The sequence below is a fragment of the Phasianus colchicus genome, chromosome 7 (assembly GCF_987193195.1).
Source record: "Phasianus colchicus chromosome 7, bPhaCol1.hap1.1, whole genome shotgun sequence".
Lineage (NCBI taxonomy): Eukaryota > Metazoa > Chordata > Aves > Galliformes > Phasianidae > Phasianus > Phasianus colchicus.
The window spans coordinates 21,896,655-21,917,176 of NC_143442.1; the positions used below are offsets into that span (position 1 = coordinate 21,896,655).

Here is a 20,522-nt window from a genome sequence, read left to right on the forward strand (position 1 = left end):
AGCCTGGCTGCACCTCTCTTAGACCTCATTTAAGGACTAACTGCCCCTGGGGAAAGATCTCTTTCTGGAGATTTTTCCTTGGTAAAGCTTTCCCCTGTGAACATAGAATCTTTTGATATGGGTGAGCAATCTTTTTCCCTTTCTTTATAATGCCTTTCTATCGTGCTGGTCCTTCTGTTGTCGCACCTTTGTTGTAATGCTTTTCCTGCTGAACTGATCTGTCACACCTCCTTATATCTCATCCCTGGAGGGAGAGAATGGGCATAGACCTCTGTTCTGCAAAGCAGGAGGGCACAAGTTTTATTTTTTCATCTTGTAGATTCTTTTTTTTGGTATGCTTTTTTCCTGTAACTTGAATCTGCAACCATGGCTTCTGCTATGAAGAACAAGTTTCTGCAAATAGAACATATGTTTAAAATTGTCTTTAAGGAATTTGTTGCTGTGAGCTCACCTAGTCTCTTCTCTGTGAATAGAGCTTGCGTGAAAAATGGAAAGATAAACAACAAGGTTCACGATTGCATGGAATTTATGAGAGGAGCAAAACACAGTAGAAAAGGATCTGGGATGGTTGTGAAATTTGAAGGGGTAAATGAGTCTTAGAAGAGGATGCATGCTTCATGATCATCTGAGGGAGAATGGAAAATACAGGAGTGGGAGCAGAGGGATGAGTCTGTGGGATACACAGTGTTGTGGGAAACTAGGGTGTTTGTGAGGCTGGCAGCAGGGAGAAACGTGAAGCTACTATGAAGTTGAGACATGGGTGATACGTAATGGTGTGTTATGGAATTGTGTTTCTGCTGCTCTGCTGTCCCCACAGGCCTGCACTGGCATTACCAAGTACCTAGTAAGGTTAGTAGATATGAATATTGACACAAAATAGTCCTCCTTTTCAGCCTTTGTAATGTTAACCTGTTTTTTCTGTTGACTGGCTGTGTCACCTGGAATGTCACCTTACAGACAACTGGTGTCTGACAGTGCCTGAACAGGTAACCAAGGCTCAAAACAGTAAAACAAGAATAGTTTGGTCCAGGGACAGAGGCATAGGAAATAATATGTAAGCCACATGTTCATACAGGGGTGAGGAGTACTGCTCACAAAAGCTGTTTGTTTGTTCATGGCATTTACAGCTGATGAAGGGGAATTACTGCTGCATCTGCCATGTGGTTGGACAAGATGCTGAAGACCAGAAATGCAGAAGTACATCTAGTGCTGTGGGATCCATGGGAATTACCTTACTATTGCACCAAAGTGACCTTTTAACATTTCTGTCTAAAATTTGTCACTTCTTTAATCAAAGTGATACTTGTCTAAAACTTCTCAGCCTCAGCTTTGTTAAAAATCTTAAGTTGTGAGAAATCATATTAGATGCTTGTATTCTTTTATCAATACTAAATATGGTGCATTTCTTTACAAGCAAATCTTGCATTTGAGGAGACCCCCTCTGTGTAACAAAGCAGCTCTTCCTTGTAAAGGCAAAGTTTTATTAAAGTTCCTTGGCCACAATTTGAAGTTTGGCATATTTAAAGGAGAAATGGTGTGTACACACTTAATAATGCAGGGAAATTATCTGTGGTTGCTGCTTGTCACTGGATGCTGTTATATAGTGTGTTTCTAACATGAACCAATTTGCAGAATTTTCTTGACTCTGTTTATGTTAGATGGCCAGTGTCTTTTCCGATTTTATAACCTGTCTGTATAATAAAACTACTTCAAATATGTATCAGTTCTATTTATAATACTTTTTGTTAATCAGTGACTACTGGACAGCATATAGCCTTTCCACGATGAGAATATTCTAGGACTGTAGAGGTATTTTTTGTGAAAGGTGCCTGAGGGCATTTCTGTTCTCAGATCATGCTTTGTACACAGGTGGAAGCGATTTAGTGTAGTGTAATTTCAGTTGAAATTGCTAATAATGTTGGAGGTAGAGTTCCTGTTATAGCAGATGTTACTTTTGTGTGTTTTTACACTGTTTTCCATCAATGCAGTTGAGTATTTATTAGCATTTTAAAAGCAGGAGGAACTAAGCATGTTTAACTATTGGTGTGTGCTGGGCTTCATAACAGTGTGATGATAGGGAATATTCTGCCTTCCCTCATGGAAAAGTCAAGAGATAACTGTGTATTAAGAGGAAAGGGTTTTTTTTTTTCTTTTGCCAATGACTGCTTCTGTCAGGAAACTGCTTCTGAGCAATTTGCTTGTTCCTGAGTTCATTTGAATTCCAGTCAATATATCTTAGATTTTGCGGAAGCTTCAGAAGCAATTATTCCATTTCATAGTGTTTTCAGCCCCACCTGAGAGTCCTAGTGGTTTTGTGAAGGGCTCAAGATGTTTTTTTGTACTGCACTGGTATAACCTATAATAATTTATTTTTCTTTTCTGTCTTTCTAATGAAACTAATGAAATAGCCATAAAGAAATTCAGGTAGTAATGAGATAAAAATGGCCCTTCCACAAACCTTTTTTTTTTTTAATATGTGTCAGTGAGACAAATTTCTTTAAAGCAGCTAGAAATTCAAATATCAGCACAACAAATATACAATTATTGAAATGTATGTTAATCTAGACTTGAAAATCAACTAACATTATTTCATATAAAATATCAGGCAATAAATGCCTAGAGATGTCTGAAGATAAAATTGTAGTAGTTCAAATGGAGATATTAATACAGTGCACCGAAGAGAAGAATTAGAATTATTCCTTTTAGTTTCTATCTGTTTTTCTTTTTCAATGTTTGATTTGTTTACAACATGATGTAGCCTGACCTCATACCATGGAATAGGGAATCAGACTTGTCTGGATGAAATCCTTCTTCCAAATTAGTTGTGTTGCAGCTTTGAAACATATAGAGAATATTGAAAATAGAATTGAAAAAGTATATCCTCCTTGATCTAAAAATGCCCTACGAGCACCTATTGTAAGCTTCAGTGTATTTTTAGTGTTTGATTATTCTTGCTGTTGTATGTCTGTGCCTTATTTCCAATCTACATACATTTAGTTCCCTCCCTTCCCTTCTTTTTTGTTCCTCTACATTTTATTAAACCCTTTGAGAAGAATTCTGCTAATAATTTCCCTTGTATAGTAGACCACAGATTGTCACGAAGGACTGTTCAATCTTCTCTTTGATAAAATATATTCACCTCTATAAACTATTTAAGTAATTAGCAGTAATGTTTGTCATTCCTGTTGTCATGCTCGTGGTTCTCTTTTGAACTGATTTGTGTATGTTTTTGAAATGTTGGCAGCAGAGCTGGAGACAATGACTTAGTAGTAGTCACAGAGGTAATTCAGCCTCTCTATTCCTTCGTGCTGTTTATATGTAAGTTTATACATAAGCTATTAACTGTATTATCCTGTGTAGTTCTGATCAGGTGTAATACTTAATGTTTGTCCAGCTAATTGCTTCCAAGAATGAAATTCCCAAAGTGTAACTATACTTCAGTTTTTGTTCTTGGATGTGACCTTCAATTTCGCAACCCAACAACTACATTGCATGGAAACTCTGATTAACCCTCCGATTTTGTGCCTCAATTTTCTGTGACCTGAATGAACTTAAGCAATCTTGTACTCCCATAAATACACTGCACTTCAAGATAGCAGCAATTTTTGTGGCATCTTTCCTACAATCATTTCATGACGCACTGTTCAAAATTCAATAAAATAGGCACTTCTTACCTTACTCTGAAACACAGAAATCAACATTTTATGTGGTAGATTTGAAACGTTCAGCAAAAATGTAAAGGTGAAGTAGTGGAAATACAACATGCAGAGAAATGAGTGAGAGGTTTATAAAACATAGGTGGTAAAGTGCATCCAGACATGAATTTCAAGCACCACAACCATGTATCACGCTCCAACACTGGAAGCTCAGAAGCATTTTGTAGACCTTTCATAAAAGAAATCCAGCTCTGTGCTTTAGATCACTGCACAACTGAAACTTGTGTATAAAAGCAAACCTAGTCTTTTACTTTCTAAAGTGTTGTTGCTTTGTCTAGGCTGCCCAGAACTAAAAAAAAAATAACAGAAATCATTACTAAAAAAAAAAAAAGGATTGCTTGCTATTTATTCATTGAAAATTGTGTTGTTTTATCCATAAAAAGCACAGTACATGAAAGCATTTTCTGAGTTTTGATTACAATTTTCAGTCTTTTTCTATCTTGTATTAAAAGCATGAAAAAAGTTCATGCCTTTAAAATTTTATATAGAAACAGAAATCCTTCAATATGTGTTTGGTATAAAAATGAGTTGGAAGGATGGAACAGTGTGTGGTGTTTTTGTTTTTTTTCTCATGTTATTTTTAAGTGTGTTTGAATCATACACCATCTCAGAAAGGATGATAATATATAGCATTTAATTTTTCCTGTTTTTATCTAACTGGGATACAGTGCATTATATTTCTGTATTTCTAAGTATATATATATACATGCTTAAAACTCCGCTCACAGCAGTCTGTTACAAAACACATGTAACACAGGTCAATATGCTGCCTCTGTATGATGCCAAACATTTCAATGCCATGCAAATCAATATTCTATTATAGTGGCAGAGAAATGAGAAACAACAAAAATCCCAATGAAAATCTTTAGTCATTTCAGCTACTGAAGCAATCCTCAGAGACCAGGTATGAGGTGAATGTGTATTTTGAAATTATCTTTGAAGCTAGAGGTTTGGAATGCTGAAATGCCACTGATTGCCACGTGCACTTCAGGGATTTGAGGAGGGTGGAAAACTGCTTAATTGTGTAGGCAAGCAGAAGATAGGAAAGGCAGATGCCATACTGACCTCTTCTTGTCTGAATCTGATTATCAGTTGTTTGACCTCATCCATCTATTTGATTAAGTCTGTCAAAATGGTGTATTTTACTGATGTATGTGCATGCAGGTACCACTCTGGAAAAAAATTATACATCGGTGTTAAGTCATACCAGGTGTGAAGTGCTAGGAGAGCACCAAGTGTCATTAGAGAATGGCTCTGAAGCAAGAGCATCTCAGAGAGTGGTTGCTGGTACAGCTATGTGTCGTAAGTATTTTAAGTGATAATGACTATGAAAGCAGTCAGAACTCCATAAAAAAAATGAAAACAAAAACTGCAGGGATCCTTCCCAATAGGACATTCCTAAAACAAAGCCTAAGGACATTTAATAAGAACAGTCACCAATTTGGGAAATGCCATGTTAATTCATTTTAATTTCTTTAATAATTCTTTCAGTGCTTGCTTTTCTGGTGGTTGACAAATGTAGAGGTGTAAAACATAACTGCAATGGAATTTCTATCTTTTTTTCCATTCCTTTGGCTGCGTTCCTGAGTCAAGATGATGTGGTAGTGTAATTAAGAGCAGTGGTACAGGTTTAGGCTTTACTCTTAAACATTGTATCTTGACCAGTTAATAATGTGATCTAGAAAGAGCTTGCAGAAAATTGCATGTGGAAATAGGTAATAACTGCTTTTGTCTAGCATCAAAAAACAAGATGTGCATTTGTTATTCATACCTCAAATTGACAACTTTTAAAATACTTCAATGAGCCAATGGAAATGTAGCCATATGAATAAATTCCATCTTAAATTCTATCTTAAAAAGCACGTACTGCAAAGAGACTTCTAACTTTTCTTGTAGCACTTCATTTGTGCCTACTCAAAAATATTGGACCTAAAACCAATCAGTGTTCCCTTAGATCAGCAGTGTTGTGTTGGTAGCTATCTGGGGTTTAAAATTCACTGGTCAGGAGGTCAGGACGTGCCTTTTGATAACTAAGCTGAATATTAGTCTTATTATCGGAGCAATTCTGCTATTGAAACTGTACTGAAAAAATAGTGTGGGAAAGTGACTTAAATGATAGGAATTAGTGAATTTCTGAATTAAAAAAGGAAAAGATTGTGTTTTTTGCTTTTTTCCTTTTTTTTCCCATTCTGTAAACATGCAAAATTCTGTCAATAATTCTTCTGAATCCAGAATTGGATCCTTATGACTTCTGACAGAACCTGTAAATAAAACCTATCTAAAAACTAATTGGATAAAACCACTTCCCAAAAATTGATAGTTTAAAATGATAAATCTGTTAGGAAACTAGTGGTTTTGGGTTTTTTTTGATTTTTATGGTATTTTCTTTCTAATGAATCATTTTTAATAGGACATTGAAATGCAGCAAACCTTGAATCTAGAGCAGCAATTTCTAATGTTACCAGAAGCAGCAATGTTTCTGCAGTGGTAGCAGTCTGGTGACAATCCTTTCTCAGATGGGTGGATGGGAGCTGCAGGATCTGACAGTAATTTTTCCTTGTTTGGCTAATGATCAATAGAGAGTATAACTAAGGAGCAGCACAGCTACTATCCTCAGGTTAGCAAATGAGGCTGTTTCTTACCAAAGCCAGATGTTAAACTATTGTCTGCGGAGTTGCTTGCTAGATTACTTATGTGGTCTCTGCTCATCTTTCAGCTTCTTTGGGTTTGGTTATTGATCAGATTTCATGCTGTATTTTCATTCTCTTGTCGCTGTACACATAGAACATGCTACAGAGTTCATCTCACCCAGCTGAATCATAAATGCTCATGTGGCTGACTCTTGTATAGGGGTTGTAAAGTGATTGATTTGCAATTTTATAGAGAGGGGGGAAGAAAGAAAAATTGCTTATTTCCTATTAATGGTCTATGAAATTGCCACAGCATTGAGATATATTATTTCCATTACATTTTTGTGTTTGCAGCATTTGTGTACTGCAGCAGGGGAGCTGTAGGTTAGGATTTTCCTGCATGGGAATCAGTGGCTGGGGGGGGACGGACAAGCTGTTGTGTATCCTGCATAACATGGGAACAGGGGTTGTCCTCTGCTAGGTGCAGGAGAACAGAGTGAGTGTGCTGTACAGATGCACGCTTCACACAACCTTCTCCTTCCCGATGAATAACAGCCTGTGTTGATGCATCAATGTGAAGATGCTTTGGTTGGAGGAATGCCAGTGACATTCGCATATTTTTAGTTAACTTACGTTCAGAGGCAGCATTCTGCACCCTAAATCGTCTTCTCAAATTATGCCAATAGTGCATAGGTTATTAAACAGACTATAAAGCATCCTGGGCATTCTTGCAGAAAAGAAATCAGAGGATACAAAGAGCCAGTGAGAAATAACACCGCGTTTGTCACTGAAGTCTGTTTTTTTGAATTAAGATTTCATTTGATGTTACCCATTGAAAACTTCTATTAATGTGAGAATACAGGTTTATTTATAGTTCTGTATTTGTGCAAGTCATCTGTTTGTACACTTTGTCCACCAATATCCATATCTAATACTAGACCAGGCTGCCCAGGGCCCCATCCAACCTGGCCTTGAGCTCCAGGCATGGGGCATCCACAGAGTCTCTGAGAAAGATCGTAACATCATTGTTTTTAATGTTGTTCTTTTAGGTTTTCTTTATTTTCTAGAAATATTGTAGAAATATTCTACCACAGTATGCAGCTTGTTTGTGTTTCCAGTGAAGATAAGAGCAAAATTGCCAGTGATGGATGGAAAAAAAGCAAGTGAAAAATGCTTCAAAAGCATTCGTTTCATTTTGGTAAACTGAATTGGTTCACCAAAAAATGAGGTTTATAATTGTTTGCTTCAATCTTAGTTACAGAGAGACAAGCATCTCTTTAAATCAGTTTCACAAATTTATTTCTTCTACCATGCTCTGAAAAAGATGTATTACCTAAATTTTAAGCTAAAATTGGAGGATAAGCTCTTAGCAATGGAGAGAAACGGAATCTAAACTTAGTGTGCAAGAACAATAGCGAAAACCTCAGTGCTAGCTCTTGCTAATTCACATTAATATTTTCGTTGTACTTATAGTGCTCATTTTCTCAAATATCCTACTTCGGGTTTTTAACTTTTGACCCTGAACTGCTCCTCCATCAGAAATTTCCATGTCTAAGTAATAGCAATTTTTTTTTTTTAAGTTATTGCCCTGTTAAATAGGGCAAGAAGCAATGTTTGCTTCTTCAAGTGTGAAGGGGATATTTTAGTATTATGCTGCTTTGTGAGGGACAGCAATTGATAAATCAAGTGTGGTTTGAGAGAGCTGCTGGTTAGCTTCAGGCTCCAAGTGCTTAGGGAGCGCCACAGAACCCGAGGAGTTTGGCTCAGGTGTACACTGCTGTTTTATTTGGCTTCAATACCTTCTTTTTTTTTAAAAAAAAAAAAGGATTATAAAGCATTTCAAACCTAATGAGTACAGAACTGTTTCTGCTGAGTACCACTTGCTAGCTTTGCATTTGCTTTTACAACAGCACCTACGCTTCCCGAAAGCCTTTAAAAACACACTTAAAGTGCCAGATCGCTGTCATCCTGTGCCAAAGCTAAATATAAGTGTTTCCACGCGTCATCTGAGTGAAGATCAGATGTTTTAAAAAGCATTTGATTTTCATTTGCCCAAAGGCTGCTCTGCTAAAAATTTTTCAGTGACCTCATGGCTGAAAGTGAATGAAAATTTGTCCTTTTAGCTGTTTCATAACTTGACTGTTCTGCACAGCTTTGTGAACTGGGATTATTATTTCTTTGTTCTGCTATTTCTAACTTTCATTATTTGAGTTTTGATTTGTAGGAGAATTGCATAGGTCTTGAGGTATCATTGTCAGTGCACATCTTTGGCTGAAATTTGCCTGATAGTTTGTAGGATATGGAAATGCTGTTCATCTAGATCAGCAGTTCCTGGCATGCTAGGCTGAAAGGAAAGGCCTCTCTGAGAGCAACTTCATTAAGCTTTCACTTTGAAGTCCTGAAACAAATGTGTTGTACAGCCTTCTTCTCTTTCAAAAACTGTATTGCTGGTTAATGCCCTCCCAAGTGCTGTTCATTTATTCCTTAGATCCAAATGTTGGCTTTCTTTGCTCACTTTTGTGCATCTTTCATCTATGAAAGATAAAGTTCAGTGCTTTTTAGTGAGTTGTATTTTCTCAAGAAAAGACAATTTGACCTGATAATGGATGTTTTAAAATGTTTATTATTTGTCTTGCTGCATACAAATGATACAAATACTAGATTCACAGTAATGCCATTGTATGTGAACCGTAATTTTAATCAAATGCAAATGAAGTCTGCAAACAGGAATGGCAAAATGTGAAGAACTACAGCAGCTCTGGAAGATGGGTTTGTTTTGTTCTTTTTTTGTGTGTGTTTGAAGCTGCACAGTAGCTGAACAGGGTGGGGAAGATGACTCAGAGTGGGAGCAGGGCAGAGCAGAGGGGAGCTCAGTTCTGCTGTGCCTGGGGACTCGGCTGCAGAGTCAGCCAACTTCAGTGAAACAACTGGCAGCTGGGTCTGTGCCTGCAGCCCCAGGTGGAGTTCTGCTGCCTGATTAACCAGCAAGCCTTGGCTGGACCAGGGGGAAGCTTGTTGGATGGTAGGGAGGTCCTGGGGTCAGCTACGCAAGCTTTTCTCCTGGAGCTCTTTTGGCTATCCTTGTTGACTCCACTGCTGGGCCTGCCACAAAGGACTTCTAGGTCATTTTGCTTAGGGTGGCAAAACTAAGTAAAAACTGAAAATACCTTCTGTTACTAGTAATAGCATTTTGCATCTAGTAAGTCAAATTGTTACTGAGCCCTAGTGACTTCCTGCAACCACTGTCTCGTAGCTGGCTGGAGGAGATCCAGCTTATCTTTTTAGACCACTTCTTCTATCAGGAGTGTTTCAACCAGAAAGGAACAGAAAAACTGTCAAGATATTCAGGTTCTATGGGCTGTTTGCAAAAGTACTGACAAAATAATAAATTGAGGTTATTTAACTTTCCACAGTACAGTAAGCAGAGAAGGTGTTATATATTTTTCATTTTAAAATGACTTGCTCATTAGACACGATTCCTGCAAAAGACATACAAAAGACCTGAGATACTGCTCAGATTCTGCTCTTGAACAATGTGAATTTTTAAGTGTTGCCAGAAAACCAGATGACGGCATGAAGTCTGTTACTTACAAGTCGTCACAGAACTTCACTCTAGCAAGAGTGTTTGTTAGGGTGTAATATTCTGAAATTGCTGGCTGCAAGATGAAATGTAATTACTTAGCTGCTTCCTCTGGGTTTAGGAAGATAGTCTTGCACGGACATCTGTTGTGACTGGAGAAGCTAAAGCTCTGTCTTCATTATGTCATAATTTCTTGAGCCTATGATCATTTCTGAGCATTGGTTAATGTGTTTTGTCCTGATCTCATTAAGTATGGTGCATGACAGCACCTTTCTCCACACACATCCAAAGCCAGCTGTACTGGGCAGACTCTTGATGTGCTGTCACAACAGCATTTTTGGAAGGACGTTGTGTTTCTTAATTAGGGAAAGAGCAATGGAGAAGATGGATGATAGTTTCACGCAGAGGCATCATTCCAGGGAATGGTTTTATCTGAGGCTGGTTAGCTGCTCGGTGGGATGGGAGGAGGAAATAGGATGCAAAAGCGTATGGAATGAAATGAAGGTGAAGAGATTGCTATTGTGGGCAAAGCAGTCTCAGCCTGGGGAAAATTAGATGAACTTATTGCTAAATAAAATAGATTTGTATAGGAAGAAATCAGAGACATTAAACCTGCACCTTGCCAGAACATGGATGATAGGTTATGGTCAGTACAGAAGTTTTCCCTTCAACTCTTTCCTCCTCACATTTTTCTCAGGTTGACATGGGTTCCCCGTGGGCTGCACTTCAGGAATATCCATTTCTGTTGTGGCTACTGAGGAGTTACTTGATAGTGTTGAGATATCATGCAATATGAGATATTGGCCCCTTGGAATAGGTTGTAAACTTGATGTGAGAATTGCTGTGAATTGCCTAAGCCTTTCCATTGAGGCTTTTGAGATAACGTAATATCATCTTCTGTGAGAATGTGTTTCTATTGGTTAGAATAAGGAAAGGAAGTAAAAATTCGGGAGATCGGTTGGATTAAGTAGGATTTCTTTGCTGCAGAGCTGTTTTAAAGTGAAGGTGTATTCATTCTATCTTTCTCTCACATTTTTCTTTAAGGTGAAGTTCAGCTGAGTTTAAACTCGTTTGGCGCTCTGTAAACTGTGAAACAGAAGAATGCAGAAGAGTATCCCTTGCCTTTTTGTACATGTATGATAAGAGCACAAGATCATTACTGCAAGTTTGCTGCGAAGATGAGTTCGGAGGAGAAAAGTATATCTCCTGTTCACAAAACGTCCACTCCATCACATAGAAGTGCCTCCTCTTCATCATCATCTCAGAGGGATAGGAGACAGGTAAGGAGAAAGTTCTGACCTGTGAGATGTCTGGTGAAATTATTTATTCCTGTAGAGTTCTTTGTCCGTATGAGCCTACATTTGCTCAGACTGTTTTTTCTTATATATAAATATCTAATATCTCTGTTAACTAAACTACAGAGATGTCACCTTTTCTCAAGATTATATTTCAATTCCATTTAAATATTACATTGTTAGTCCTCTATGAAAGCACTTAAACCAAATTACATTTAAAATCTTACTACAAATTTACCCTGATTGCTCGAAGTCATGTAGCAGCAGTCCAGTTATGTTAGACTTTTGTCTATGTGAATGAATCACATTTTCTCTCTAGGATCCTTTTCAGAGAGGGCTGTATTATTTCCACTCAAAACAACCTGTGCGTTCCTGTGGATTTTTTAGTGGGCTGGCTATACAGTCTGGCTCCAGCATCAGGGGCCCTTTAGAAAGTGTCAAGAGCTATTATCACAGATCATAGCTTGTAATAAATGCAATATTTGGGGCTGAAATATTTTGTTAAAATAAAATATACTTTGAAACTTGGACTTAATGGAAATCTTAAATATAAAATGAGCTTTTAAGTTAACATCATCCTGTTTAAAAAGAACTGTGGAAATATTATCATTAATGCAATAATTTCTTCTTTTCAGCTTAACAAGAGAAAGAGGCAGGAAAAGAACTTTAATTAGTGTTTGTGTGGTACACGTTTACTTGAATGACTGTAGCTTAAGAAGGTTTTCCCAGCCACTTCAATGCCAGCTGAGATGCTTTTTACTCAGCTGCTGCTGAAGTAGTTTTTTCTTACCTGAATTGTAAAACTCTAAAGACAAAGTATTTTGGCAAATGCAGTAATATTTATGGCCTTGAATGTAAATGGTCTCACCATCAAGTATATTTAAAATGTTAAATGTGAAAAGACTTCTAATGTGTGTTTGTTAACAGGCAGAAAATGTCTGGAATTTAAAAAAAAAAACAAAAACAAAAACAAAAACAATTTATAATGCCTTTCAGTTTAGGCGAAAGGCAGATGATAAATACTTTCCCTTTTGTGTTGTATAGAAATAGGGATAGCTGTATTTGGTTACATTCTAGTTACTGTATGGTATGCTCTTAATTTTTCGCTAATTTCACTTGAAAATTTGATATACTGATGTTCAAAACAAAACATGTTTTATCTTTCTGCAGTTAAATCGAAAGAATGCAGGACTTGTGAGGGCTGCTGAGCTCAGCTAAAGAGCACATCCTCCGAATATGGTTTGCAATTAGGTAGTTCGGTAGGATTGTGCAAGGGAGAATTAAAAAAAAAAAAAAAAAAATTGCCTTTGGGAATAGATGTTACCATAAATCTAGCAGCTACCATATTTGTTACCATGGCAATGGGGTAGTGTAAGGTATACCTGTCATTACAATAAAATGGATGCTTAACTTTAAGTCTGTATTTGGTCACTGAAATGTGAAGCGTGAATTTAAAATAGTTGGAAGAGGTTGATGGTGTGATGGTGCATCTGGAGCTATCTTGGATCCAATAATGTCTGAAGATGCTTAGCCAGTATATCTAGGCACATAAATGTGGAATGGAAAGGAAAAGAATGAAAAGCATTCATATTGGTGTTTTTAGTGATAGAGGCAGAGAAATATTGAGGAGAATGGATAGATCAGCAATTTTCTTCTGCAGCTGGAGTGAACAATACAGCATGAGATACAACAGTACTATACCCAAGGAAGTGAACATGCAAGTGGTTCCTTTCTGCTTATTTTTAGATCCAGCAAATCTTGCATATTCTTTGTACCATCTACTGTTACAATTGTATGTCTAATTTCTTTCCTCACTTCTGGCATAATTTGTACTCATTTTGCTTTTTGTAGGATTTTCCCAGAACGTAATCATGGTTGAGGCTGTAGGGGATTTTGGTGTGAGGGCTCTTGGTTTGTTTACTTTGAAAAACCTTGCAAGTTCTCTCTTACTGCTGCCTCAAACTCTTCATAGGAGCTGGGAAAAAAGCACCCTCTCTAAAGATGTGATCTGTATGGATGTGCAACGTGATGTGACTGGGTAAAGTGTCAGTGTGGCTTTCATTGTCATATGTGAGGATAACACTGGATATTTCTAGATGGTTAATGATTGAAATCTTCCCGTCATATAATTCTTGTCAAAGTCACACTAGCAATTACGGAACAGTTTCCCAATAAATTATGGTGCGGGAGGTTGAATGAGTGTGAACATGGCTATGATAAATCATCTCAGGGAGAGTGGAAAATGTCATGCTGTATATAATGCTGGCATTTTAATGTAGCTTTCTTATTTGTGCAATATACATCACCTAAGAGAATTAGCAGTCAGCAAAAGCTTTGACATTGCCAATTTGCAGTCTCCATGACTAAGTAATTGATAAATGAACAGAATGTCAGCAATAGCAAAAAAAAAAAAATTGGGATCAAACTTCTGTTGTCATAGGAACTTCAGTGTCATTTGTTATCAGCAAAATCTTGGTTAATTTGGATGATCAGAGAGGCCCATGCCAAACCTCTGTTGTTTAACCCTTGGGCTGAGCTATGCTGCAGGGCAGTTGTGCGTTCCTGATGGGAACGCTGCAGAGAGGAGCAACAGAGCAAGAGTCTCCGTCAATTGCAGGAAAACTAGCACTGTTTGTAGGAAGTGCAGTTACATGTTGTTATGCATTATGTTATGCATTCAATCAGGTGATTGTAAACTCTTCGTGAATGTTCTGTATTTTAATTCTTGATTAAGTATGCAAGTTGTACTGCAGTCTATATTGTTATATATTCACTGCAACGTATAGGCAGTAATATTGTGCTGAGAAGGAAAGCATGTTGTAAGGTTAACATGGCACAGTTTAGTAAACTGGGGCCTGATCCCTGGCTATTAAACCTGCAGTCGCAGAACAAAGTGTATGTGTTGTAGGAGAAGATGATGATAAAATTAATAATGATAAAATTTTGAACAAAGATGAGAATTTGACTTTTCTGACCACCATCTAAAGGGTAGCTAGTATGTAATGGAAAGTGAATTTAGCAGCATCTGCTGTTTTTGATGTGGAGGCTTTTTAATGTCTCAGTTTTCTTTTTGTTCTTTTAGGAAGGAGGCATGATCAGCTGTTATCTCTTCTGCTGATTTCTGCCCATTACTGTTTCAACAAAACCTTGGTTCATTTCCAGTACAGCAAACATAAAAGAATGGCTTTTAGTTCTGTTGCATTTAGCCTTGTATGGTCATCTTTCTAATAGGAGAGCTTTAATATTTCAAATGATATTGTTTTAGCCATATATGTAGACTGAAAGATGGAGGCTATGAAGGAAAAAGATTTTTTTTGTTTGTTTGTCTTTAAATAATTATTTCTGCACTTTTTGCTTGATAATCTAGGTTGGCAGAATGAGGCACATCACGTACACAGGTTCATCTTGCTTGCTGGCAATTCAAGTCGTTTGAAAGAATCTCTCTTTTCATTGCAATATTTCATTTAGCATATTTGATGCTTTTTCTGGGACACTCAGAGTAACTGGATGTGTGAGAGCTGATGAAAGGACTAAAGGGAATGTTAACGCTTGCATGGTTGCTTTTTTTGGTTTTATTTTTAGTACACTGAGTTACCTCAAACTCAGCTTTCTCTTTATGACCACTTATGATCAGTGCTACAATATCCAAGACCCTTTTTTTGTCTCTGTGAAATTTCTGCTTCATAAATAATGACAATATGGCTGATGGCCCTTTTTACCATCCGTGCCTGTCTGTTTGGTGTGCGTCAGAAATCGTTGCTCTCACAAGATTGTAGCACAGTATAATATATTCCATGTAGAAATCTGAGGACATTTATATCCTGTATTTGAGTAGATGCTCAAAGTACTCTTGCTCACTGCTGACAGCCTGTTGTGACATAGTGAAAAATTTCTTGGTGGTTACCTGTAAACTTCATTTGCTTTTGTTACTCCATGACTTTAAAGGAAAGGAAGTCAAGGACAGATAGCTGTCGGTAGTTACATACAGACCTGACAACAGTGAACTTTATTCCTAGCTTTGTGCTGCAACAAAGTGTAGACTTTTTGTGAGTAGTTTAGCTTCTCAGTAGTTCGTGAGAATTATTTCAATAATAATTGCTAATTTCTTTCAGAGTTTCAAATTGAAGGTGCTATTAAATTCCAAGTACTGTTGTTGTAGTGAAGTAATTCTCTTTTGCTCTCTCTTTCCTAATTAACTTCTCTTCAGGATAACACAGATGAAGCAGCATTAGTGCAGGAAGTGTTAAATACTTTAAATGGCAGCAACTCACTGGAGCAAACAATTATTCTGAGGGAGCTAAAGAATGAAGTGGTAAAATTGGTAACAAAAACATGCAATTATTTTCTAAATCAGCTAACTGCTTCTACTCTATAAGTTTTTTGATAATTCTCTGCATTTAACACAGTCTGTAAAGCTTCATTATGTTAAGAAGACAATGGCTTTTATTTCAGCATCTGAAAAATATGTGTGAAAGGAGGAATGGAGTAACTTATGAAGATATAGGACCACCGCTGTGAACGTTCAATGACATAGCACTTGTCTTGAAGGAAGTTGTAACTCCCAGACCTACTAGATTCCTTATTTGTCACTTGGGTGGTTACAGTGAATTTAATCCATGAGCAATTGTCTACAAGTTGAGAGCGATTTGTATATGTACCTGAAGTGTTGTCCCATATGTGTATCTTGTCTGAGCCCACCAACATAGCTGTTGGAATTGCCTTGCCTCCAGAAGTATGGGGGCACAGTGGGGTTTACAGGTATGCACTGGAGATTTCTTTTTAGACTGTCAGTTTGATTAGAAATGGCCTGTGTAGCTATCTTCTGTGTTTTGTAACAGGAAATTGCTTGCATAAAAGCTCAATTACCCGTGCAAATTAAGATTGATAAAGTAGTATTTCTAGAACATGTTCACTCCTGCTCTCTTTGTCTCATTTTTCCCCCTCTGCTGTGCTTATACCTGCACAGGCATGTTTCCCTTCTTTTTCTTGACAACGTAAGCTAAAAGGTCAGCTTGGACATAAAATAATAAAAGTCATACTGTTCAAGTATCCCCAAACACTGATTGAGATTATTACAGTATGCACTCATTTTCTAACTTGATCTCTAAAGGGCTGATATTGATGAGGTGTGTGCATGTACATACAAGCACAAATTCTGACAAGTCCAGTGCTTCCAAAGTGACATTTATGTTTTCTTCAAGAGAAAAAGAAGCATGATTTTGGTTTCATTACTTCAGTGGAGATAAAAGACAAAATTAAAAAAGATGGAGATGATGGCAGGTATGACATGAAGACTTCTGTTTGCAAGATACTTGTGCAAGATTGGAAGGATCCATATTCAAGACACAGAAATGTGTTAAGAAAAATAAGTGCATGCCATAGTAAAGTTATTTACTGTTTCAGTGTCTGTTTTTCTTAAATGCTCTACCCTAGCATTGGAAATGAAGCTGTTGAATCAAAACTGTTTTTTCTTCAGTAGTGTTTTATGTTTTTAGGTGAGTGTCCAACTTTATGGTACTTGATTTGTTAAACTTGTTTGCAACCACCTATTAGTGAAAACTGTATATATTTTTCTGAAGGCCAATCACCATGGATTCTTGAATTAGTTAATATATGAACACAGCACAGAATTCTTCTTGTGTTATGGGGATTTCTTTCCCCTTATTTTCTTTTGCTACATCAGCATTAATAAAATGTTATGCTATCCTGGGACTGTTTAGAGAAATATCTATCCTTTAAATTGTGATTCTTCAATGGTCATAATAAAGCTTTGTATCATTAGCAAACATTTACGTTTTCTGTCAGATATTGCCAGTTTATCTGTGCTTCTTTGAGTTAAGCTTGTCAAAATCTAAAATGTAAAAGATGAACAATGTCATTAAAGACTTTGGCTGTGATTTGATGGTCATCCCAAGCCCACTGTCACTCCAGCTGATTGCTGGCATGATGACAGCTTTCCTCTGCTTTGCTCAGTTCTGTAAATGCCTTCCTCTACAAAACTCATCAGAGAAGCAAGAACTCTTCAGCTTATTCAAAGTTTCTTCTAAAAGTAAAGGACCCTTTGCTTCTGGAGGCTAAAAGAATTGGTATAACATACTGCCTTACAATACAAAAATAGAACCCCAGAAAGAGTTGATTAAAAACCTGCAAAGCAAACAAATCCTTGATATTTCTGTAGGACCACAGTGATTTTATGCGAAGAAAAAAAACCACACAGAAAGAAAGGAAGGAGAGAGACAGTGTTAGAGGCAAGGTTGCTTTGCTTTGTGATCACCCTTCTCTGTGATATGTGGGATTCTGTCTTTATTCCAGCATCTGCTAAAGGAAAGTCAGACCTGCCTGAGGAGCAGCCAAAGACAAAAGCAAATTTCAAGGTTATTACATTTGCGAGTAATATTGCAGAGCAACTCAGCATTTATCACAGCTCTATTTAAAAGGTGTCAAAACTGCATTTACCCTGCTACTGCTGTTGTATTTCAGATAACTGGAAAATGCTCTGTTTTTAGATGACAGCAATTGATGAAGTGTTTCACTTCGTATGATCTGGGCTTGAAATACAGAGCATGAGTCTGTGCAGGGATATCTAGATTGTAAAAACAATGCCAGTGAAAATAGCAGGTAAAAAAAGAGATGCACCAATTAGTACTCTAGATTAAAAGAAAAAAAGAAACAACAAACCACCACCAGAAAAGAAAAAAAGCTCTGTTTTGCGTTTGTGTTGTATAAGTGTATCAGTTAATGTCCTGTGGTTATGAGTGTTGAAGGCTGCTGAATGCTGTGATCAAGAAGAGTCACCCTCCAATTCTTTTTCATTCATTGCCATGTTATGCCTGTTTTTGAACTAGAGGGTCTGAGCCCAAAGTGAGTGATTAATTCCTCACCAGCTTGTCTTTTTCTTGAAAGTCAGCAAATTATAAACTGAGAGAGCTCATTGCATTAAATGCAATTAATTCCATTAAATAATTAAGCAGCAAAGCAGAAAGGGAGACCTGAGTGCCAGATGTGTCCTTCATTGGATTTCCTATCTCTACTTACTTTTCCCTTTGAATACGCACTTGAATGTTTTTTCTCTAGAGGGGAAGTCATATTCAGCTAAGAGTCCGCAGCCTCTGCGACCTGGTGGAGACCAGATGCTCCACGTGCTAACATTGTTTGCGTAGATGAGGTGAATGGGTCACTGACCTCTTCAGTAGGAGACAAAAATTGATATTAGTGTAAATTATATAGAGTCAAGATGTGTGGAAGATGCTGTAAAATAAATTTTCTATACTTGCCTTCTAGAGAAGGTGAGTATATGAAACGTTGCATCATTATTCTCTCTCATCAGATTCCTTTAGGAAGCAGTGTGAACTGAACACAGGACAGAATCAACATCTGTGTTATGCATGTGTAGGCTTCCTGTTTATTTTCACCAGCTTACTTTACTGATTCTGTTTTTCTTGTTTAAAAAAAGAGAAAAGATAACATCTAAATCTAAATATTTTTTCTTTGTTTTGTGCTAAATGCATAAAGAAATTTCTGCATCATAGAAGCAGCTGCTTTTCAAATGGCCAAATAACTTCCAACAGTATAATTTCCAGCAGTAATTCTGCAGAAATATAGCCTGCATTAATGAAAGCATCTTATGCCAAAGGATGTATTTTGATACTATACTGGAAACATGTCACAAATTTAAAGGAAGCATTTTGTGTCAGTGTAATAGTAGCTATGACAGAAAAGAACTGGAAAGCAGATATTTCCAGTAAATGAGATAAAGCTTGTTGAAATAGGGAGTGTAAAGAAGGCAATTTTAAGTGTTCATTTTCTGATTTACAAATAGTTGAAAATGTCAGCGTTCATTAAAGTGCTTTTAGCTAGTCATGTATTTTTTCATCTGTAGTGGAACTGCAATAACAAGGCTGATTAAGAAAACAAAGAAAGAGAGGAACCAAAATACAATACAAACTTTGCCTTAAAAGGATGTAGTGGAAAACGTCACTGGAAATCTGGCAAGCCAGGGGCTGCTGGGTTGCTCCACTCTAAATATTTTACAAAATGAAATAGCAGTTATGTAACAACAAACTGTATTGGCTGCTAGATGCGATACCTTCAGAACATCTGTGTTGGGCATTGCTCCATCTCAAGATGGAGAGGTTCCTGCCTGCCAAGCAGAACTGGCGAGAAAGTTGGGAGTTGTCCTGACTGTGATAATTGAGGCATTTTAATCTTCCTTGGAGGAACATATGTAGGTTGTATTGTATATTGTTCAAATCTGATACTCTGTGCAAATGTAGCATTAAATCTGTTCAGTCAGATCGCTTTGTTGTAGTTGTTTTTAGTATTATTCTGGTGCTAAGCTCAAATGAATGTATTAAATTATTCGACATGTAGCGTAGGAACTTGTGCTAAATAAATGCAGCCATTTTCTCAGCTGTCTGATAGTGGTCATTGGCCTAACAAATCTGGTTTTTTTTCTCTGATAAAACAGTAAACTTCAAGCATGAATGGCAAAGCTCTCCTTGTTGGCCCTGAGGAATGGGGTGGGCAACATAACCCTGCTGCTTTTCCTTTATTTTTTTGGCTGTAAAATTAAATTATAGTAACTGAAAATAAGCACTAATTATTGTTTTATTGTGGCAGGGGTGCTTATTAATCTCCACTGATGGTAGAGGCCATTCTCATATATTTCCATTTTTTCACTGTTGCAAACTGAAAGCGAAGAACAGTCAGTTGTTCTGCAGCCTGTGTAAAATGTGCAGTTATTTGAATAGCTGTGTTTATTCTAATTTATTTCAGATATGATCCTGATGTACTTAGTTATCTGTATAAATAATAACATTTATTCTGCTGTTTATATGTATTTTTATATTCCCTGATAGTTTCTACACTCGCTTATACCTATGTAGTGTCTTAAGTCTCTTCTCTGGTGATTGTAAGGAAGCTGATTTGAGAACAAAAGTTTAATTGTGATTTTCAGTAAACAAAAATTTACCCATCTCAGAGAACTGTAATTGCCACAATTCATCATTGTGCTACATGTGCTAGAAATGAAATATTTTCATATCATGCCACAGAGGTACCAGCAATTCTCACCAACTGATAACATGGAATGTTGCAAAATTGTTCCAGTCAGACAACGATATGCAAAATGGAGCAGATGGGCTGTAACAGCTGTAATGGTTGAAGATTGTTTTGCTCAATTAATGTTTACCAGTGAGCTTGTCGGCATAGACCCTGTGGCTGATCTTGTGAATACCTACAATCTGTACTCATGTAGTGAGTTACAGCATAGCTTGAGAAGCCAGTAACAAAAAGCCAAGAT

The 20,522-nt window shown here is 37.1% G+C and overlaps 1 protein-coding gene across 13 annotated transcripts in view; it reads left to right on the forward strand.

Annotated features, from left to right (window-relative positions):
• The window catches only part of OSBPL6 (oxysterol binding protein like 6), a 91,881-nt gene that overhangs the window by 38,954 nt on the left and 32,405 nt on the right, over positions 1-20,522 (forward strand). For all 13 annotated transcript variants that reach the window (XM_090144096.1, XM_090144093.1, XM_090144094.1 and 10 more), the window contains one exon: positions 10,971-11,206. In XM_090144096.1, the coding sequence (XP_090000222.1) occupies positions 11,063-11,206 (144 nt within the window). In that variant the 5' untranslated portion in view covers positions 10,971-11,062. The remainder of the gene's footprint in view (positions 1-10,970; positions 11,207-20,522) is intronic.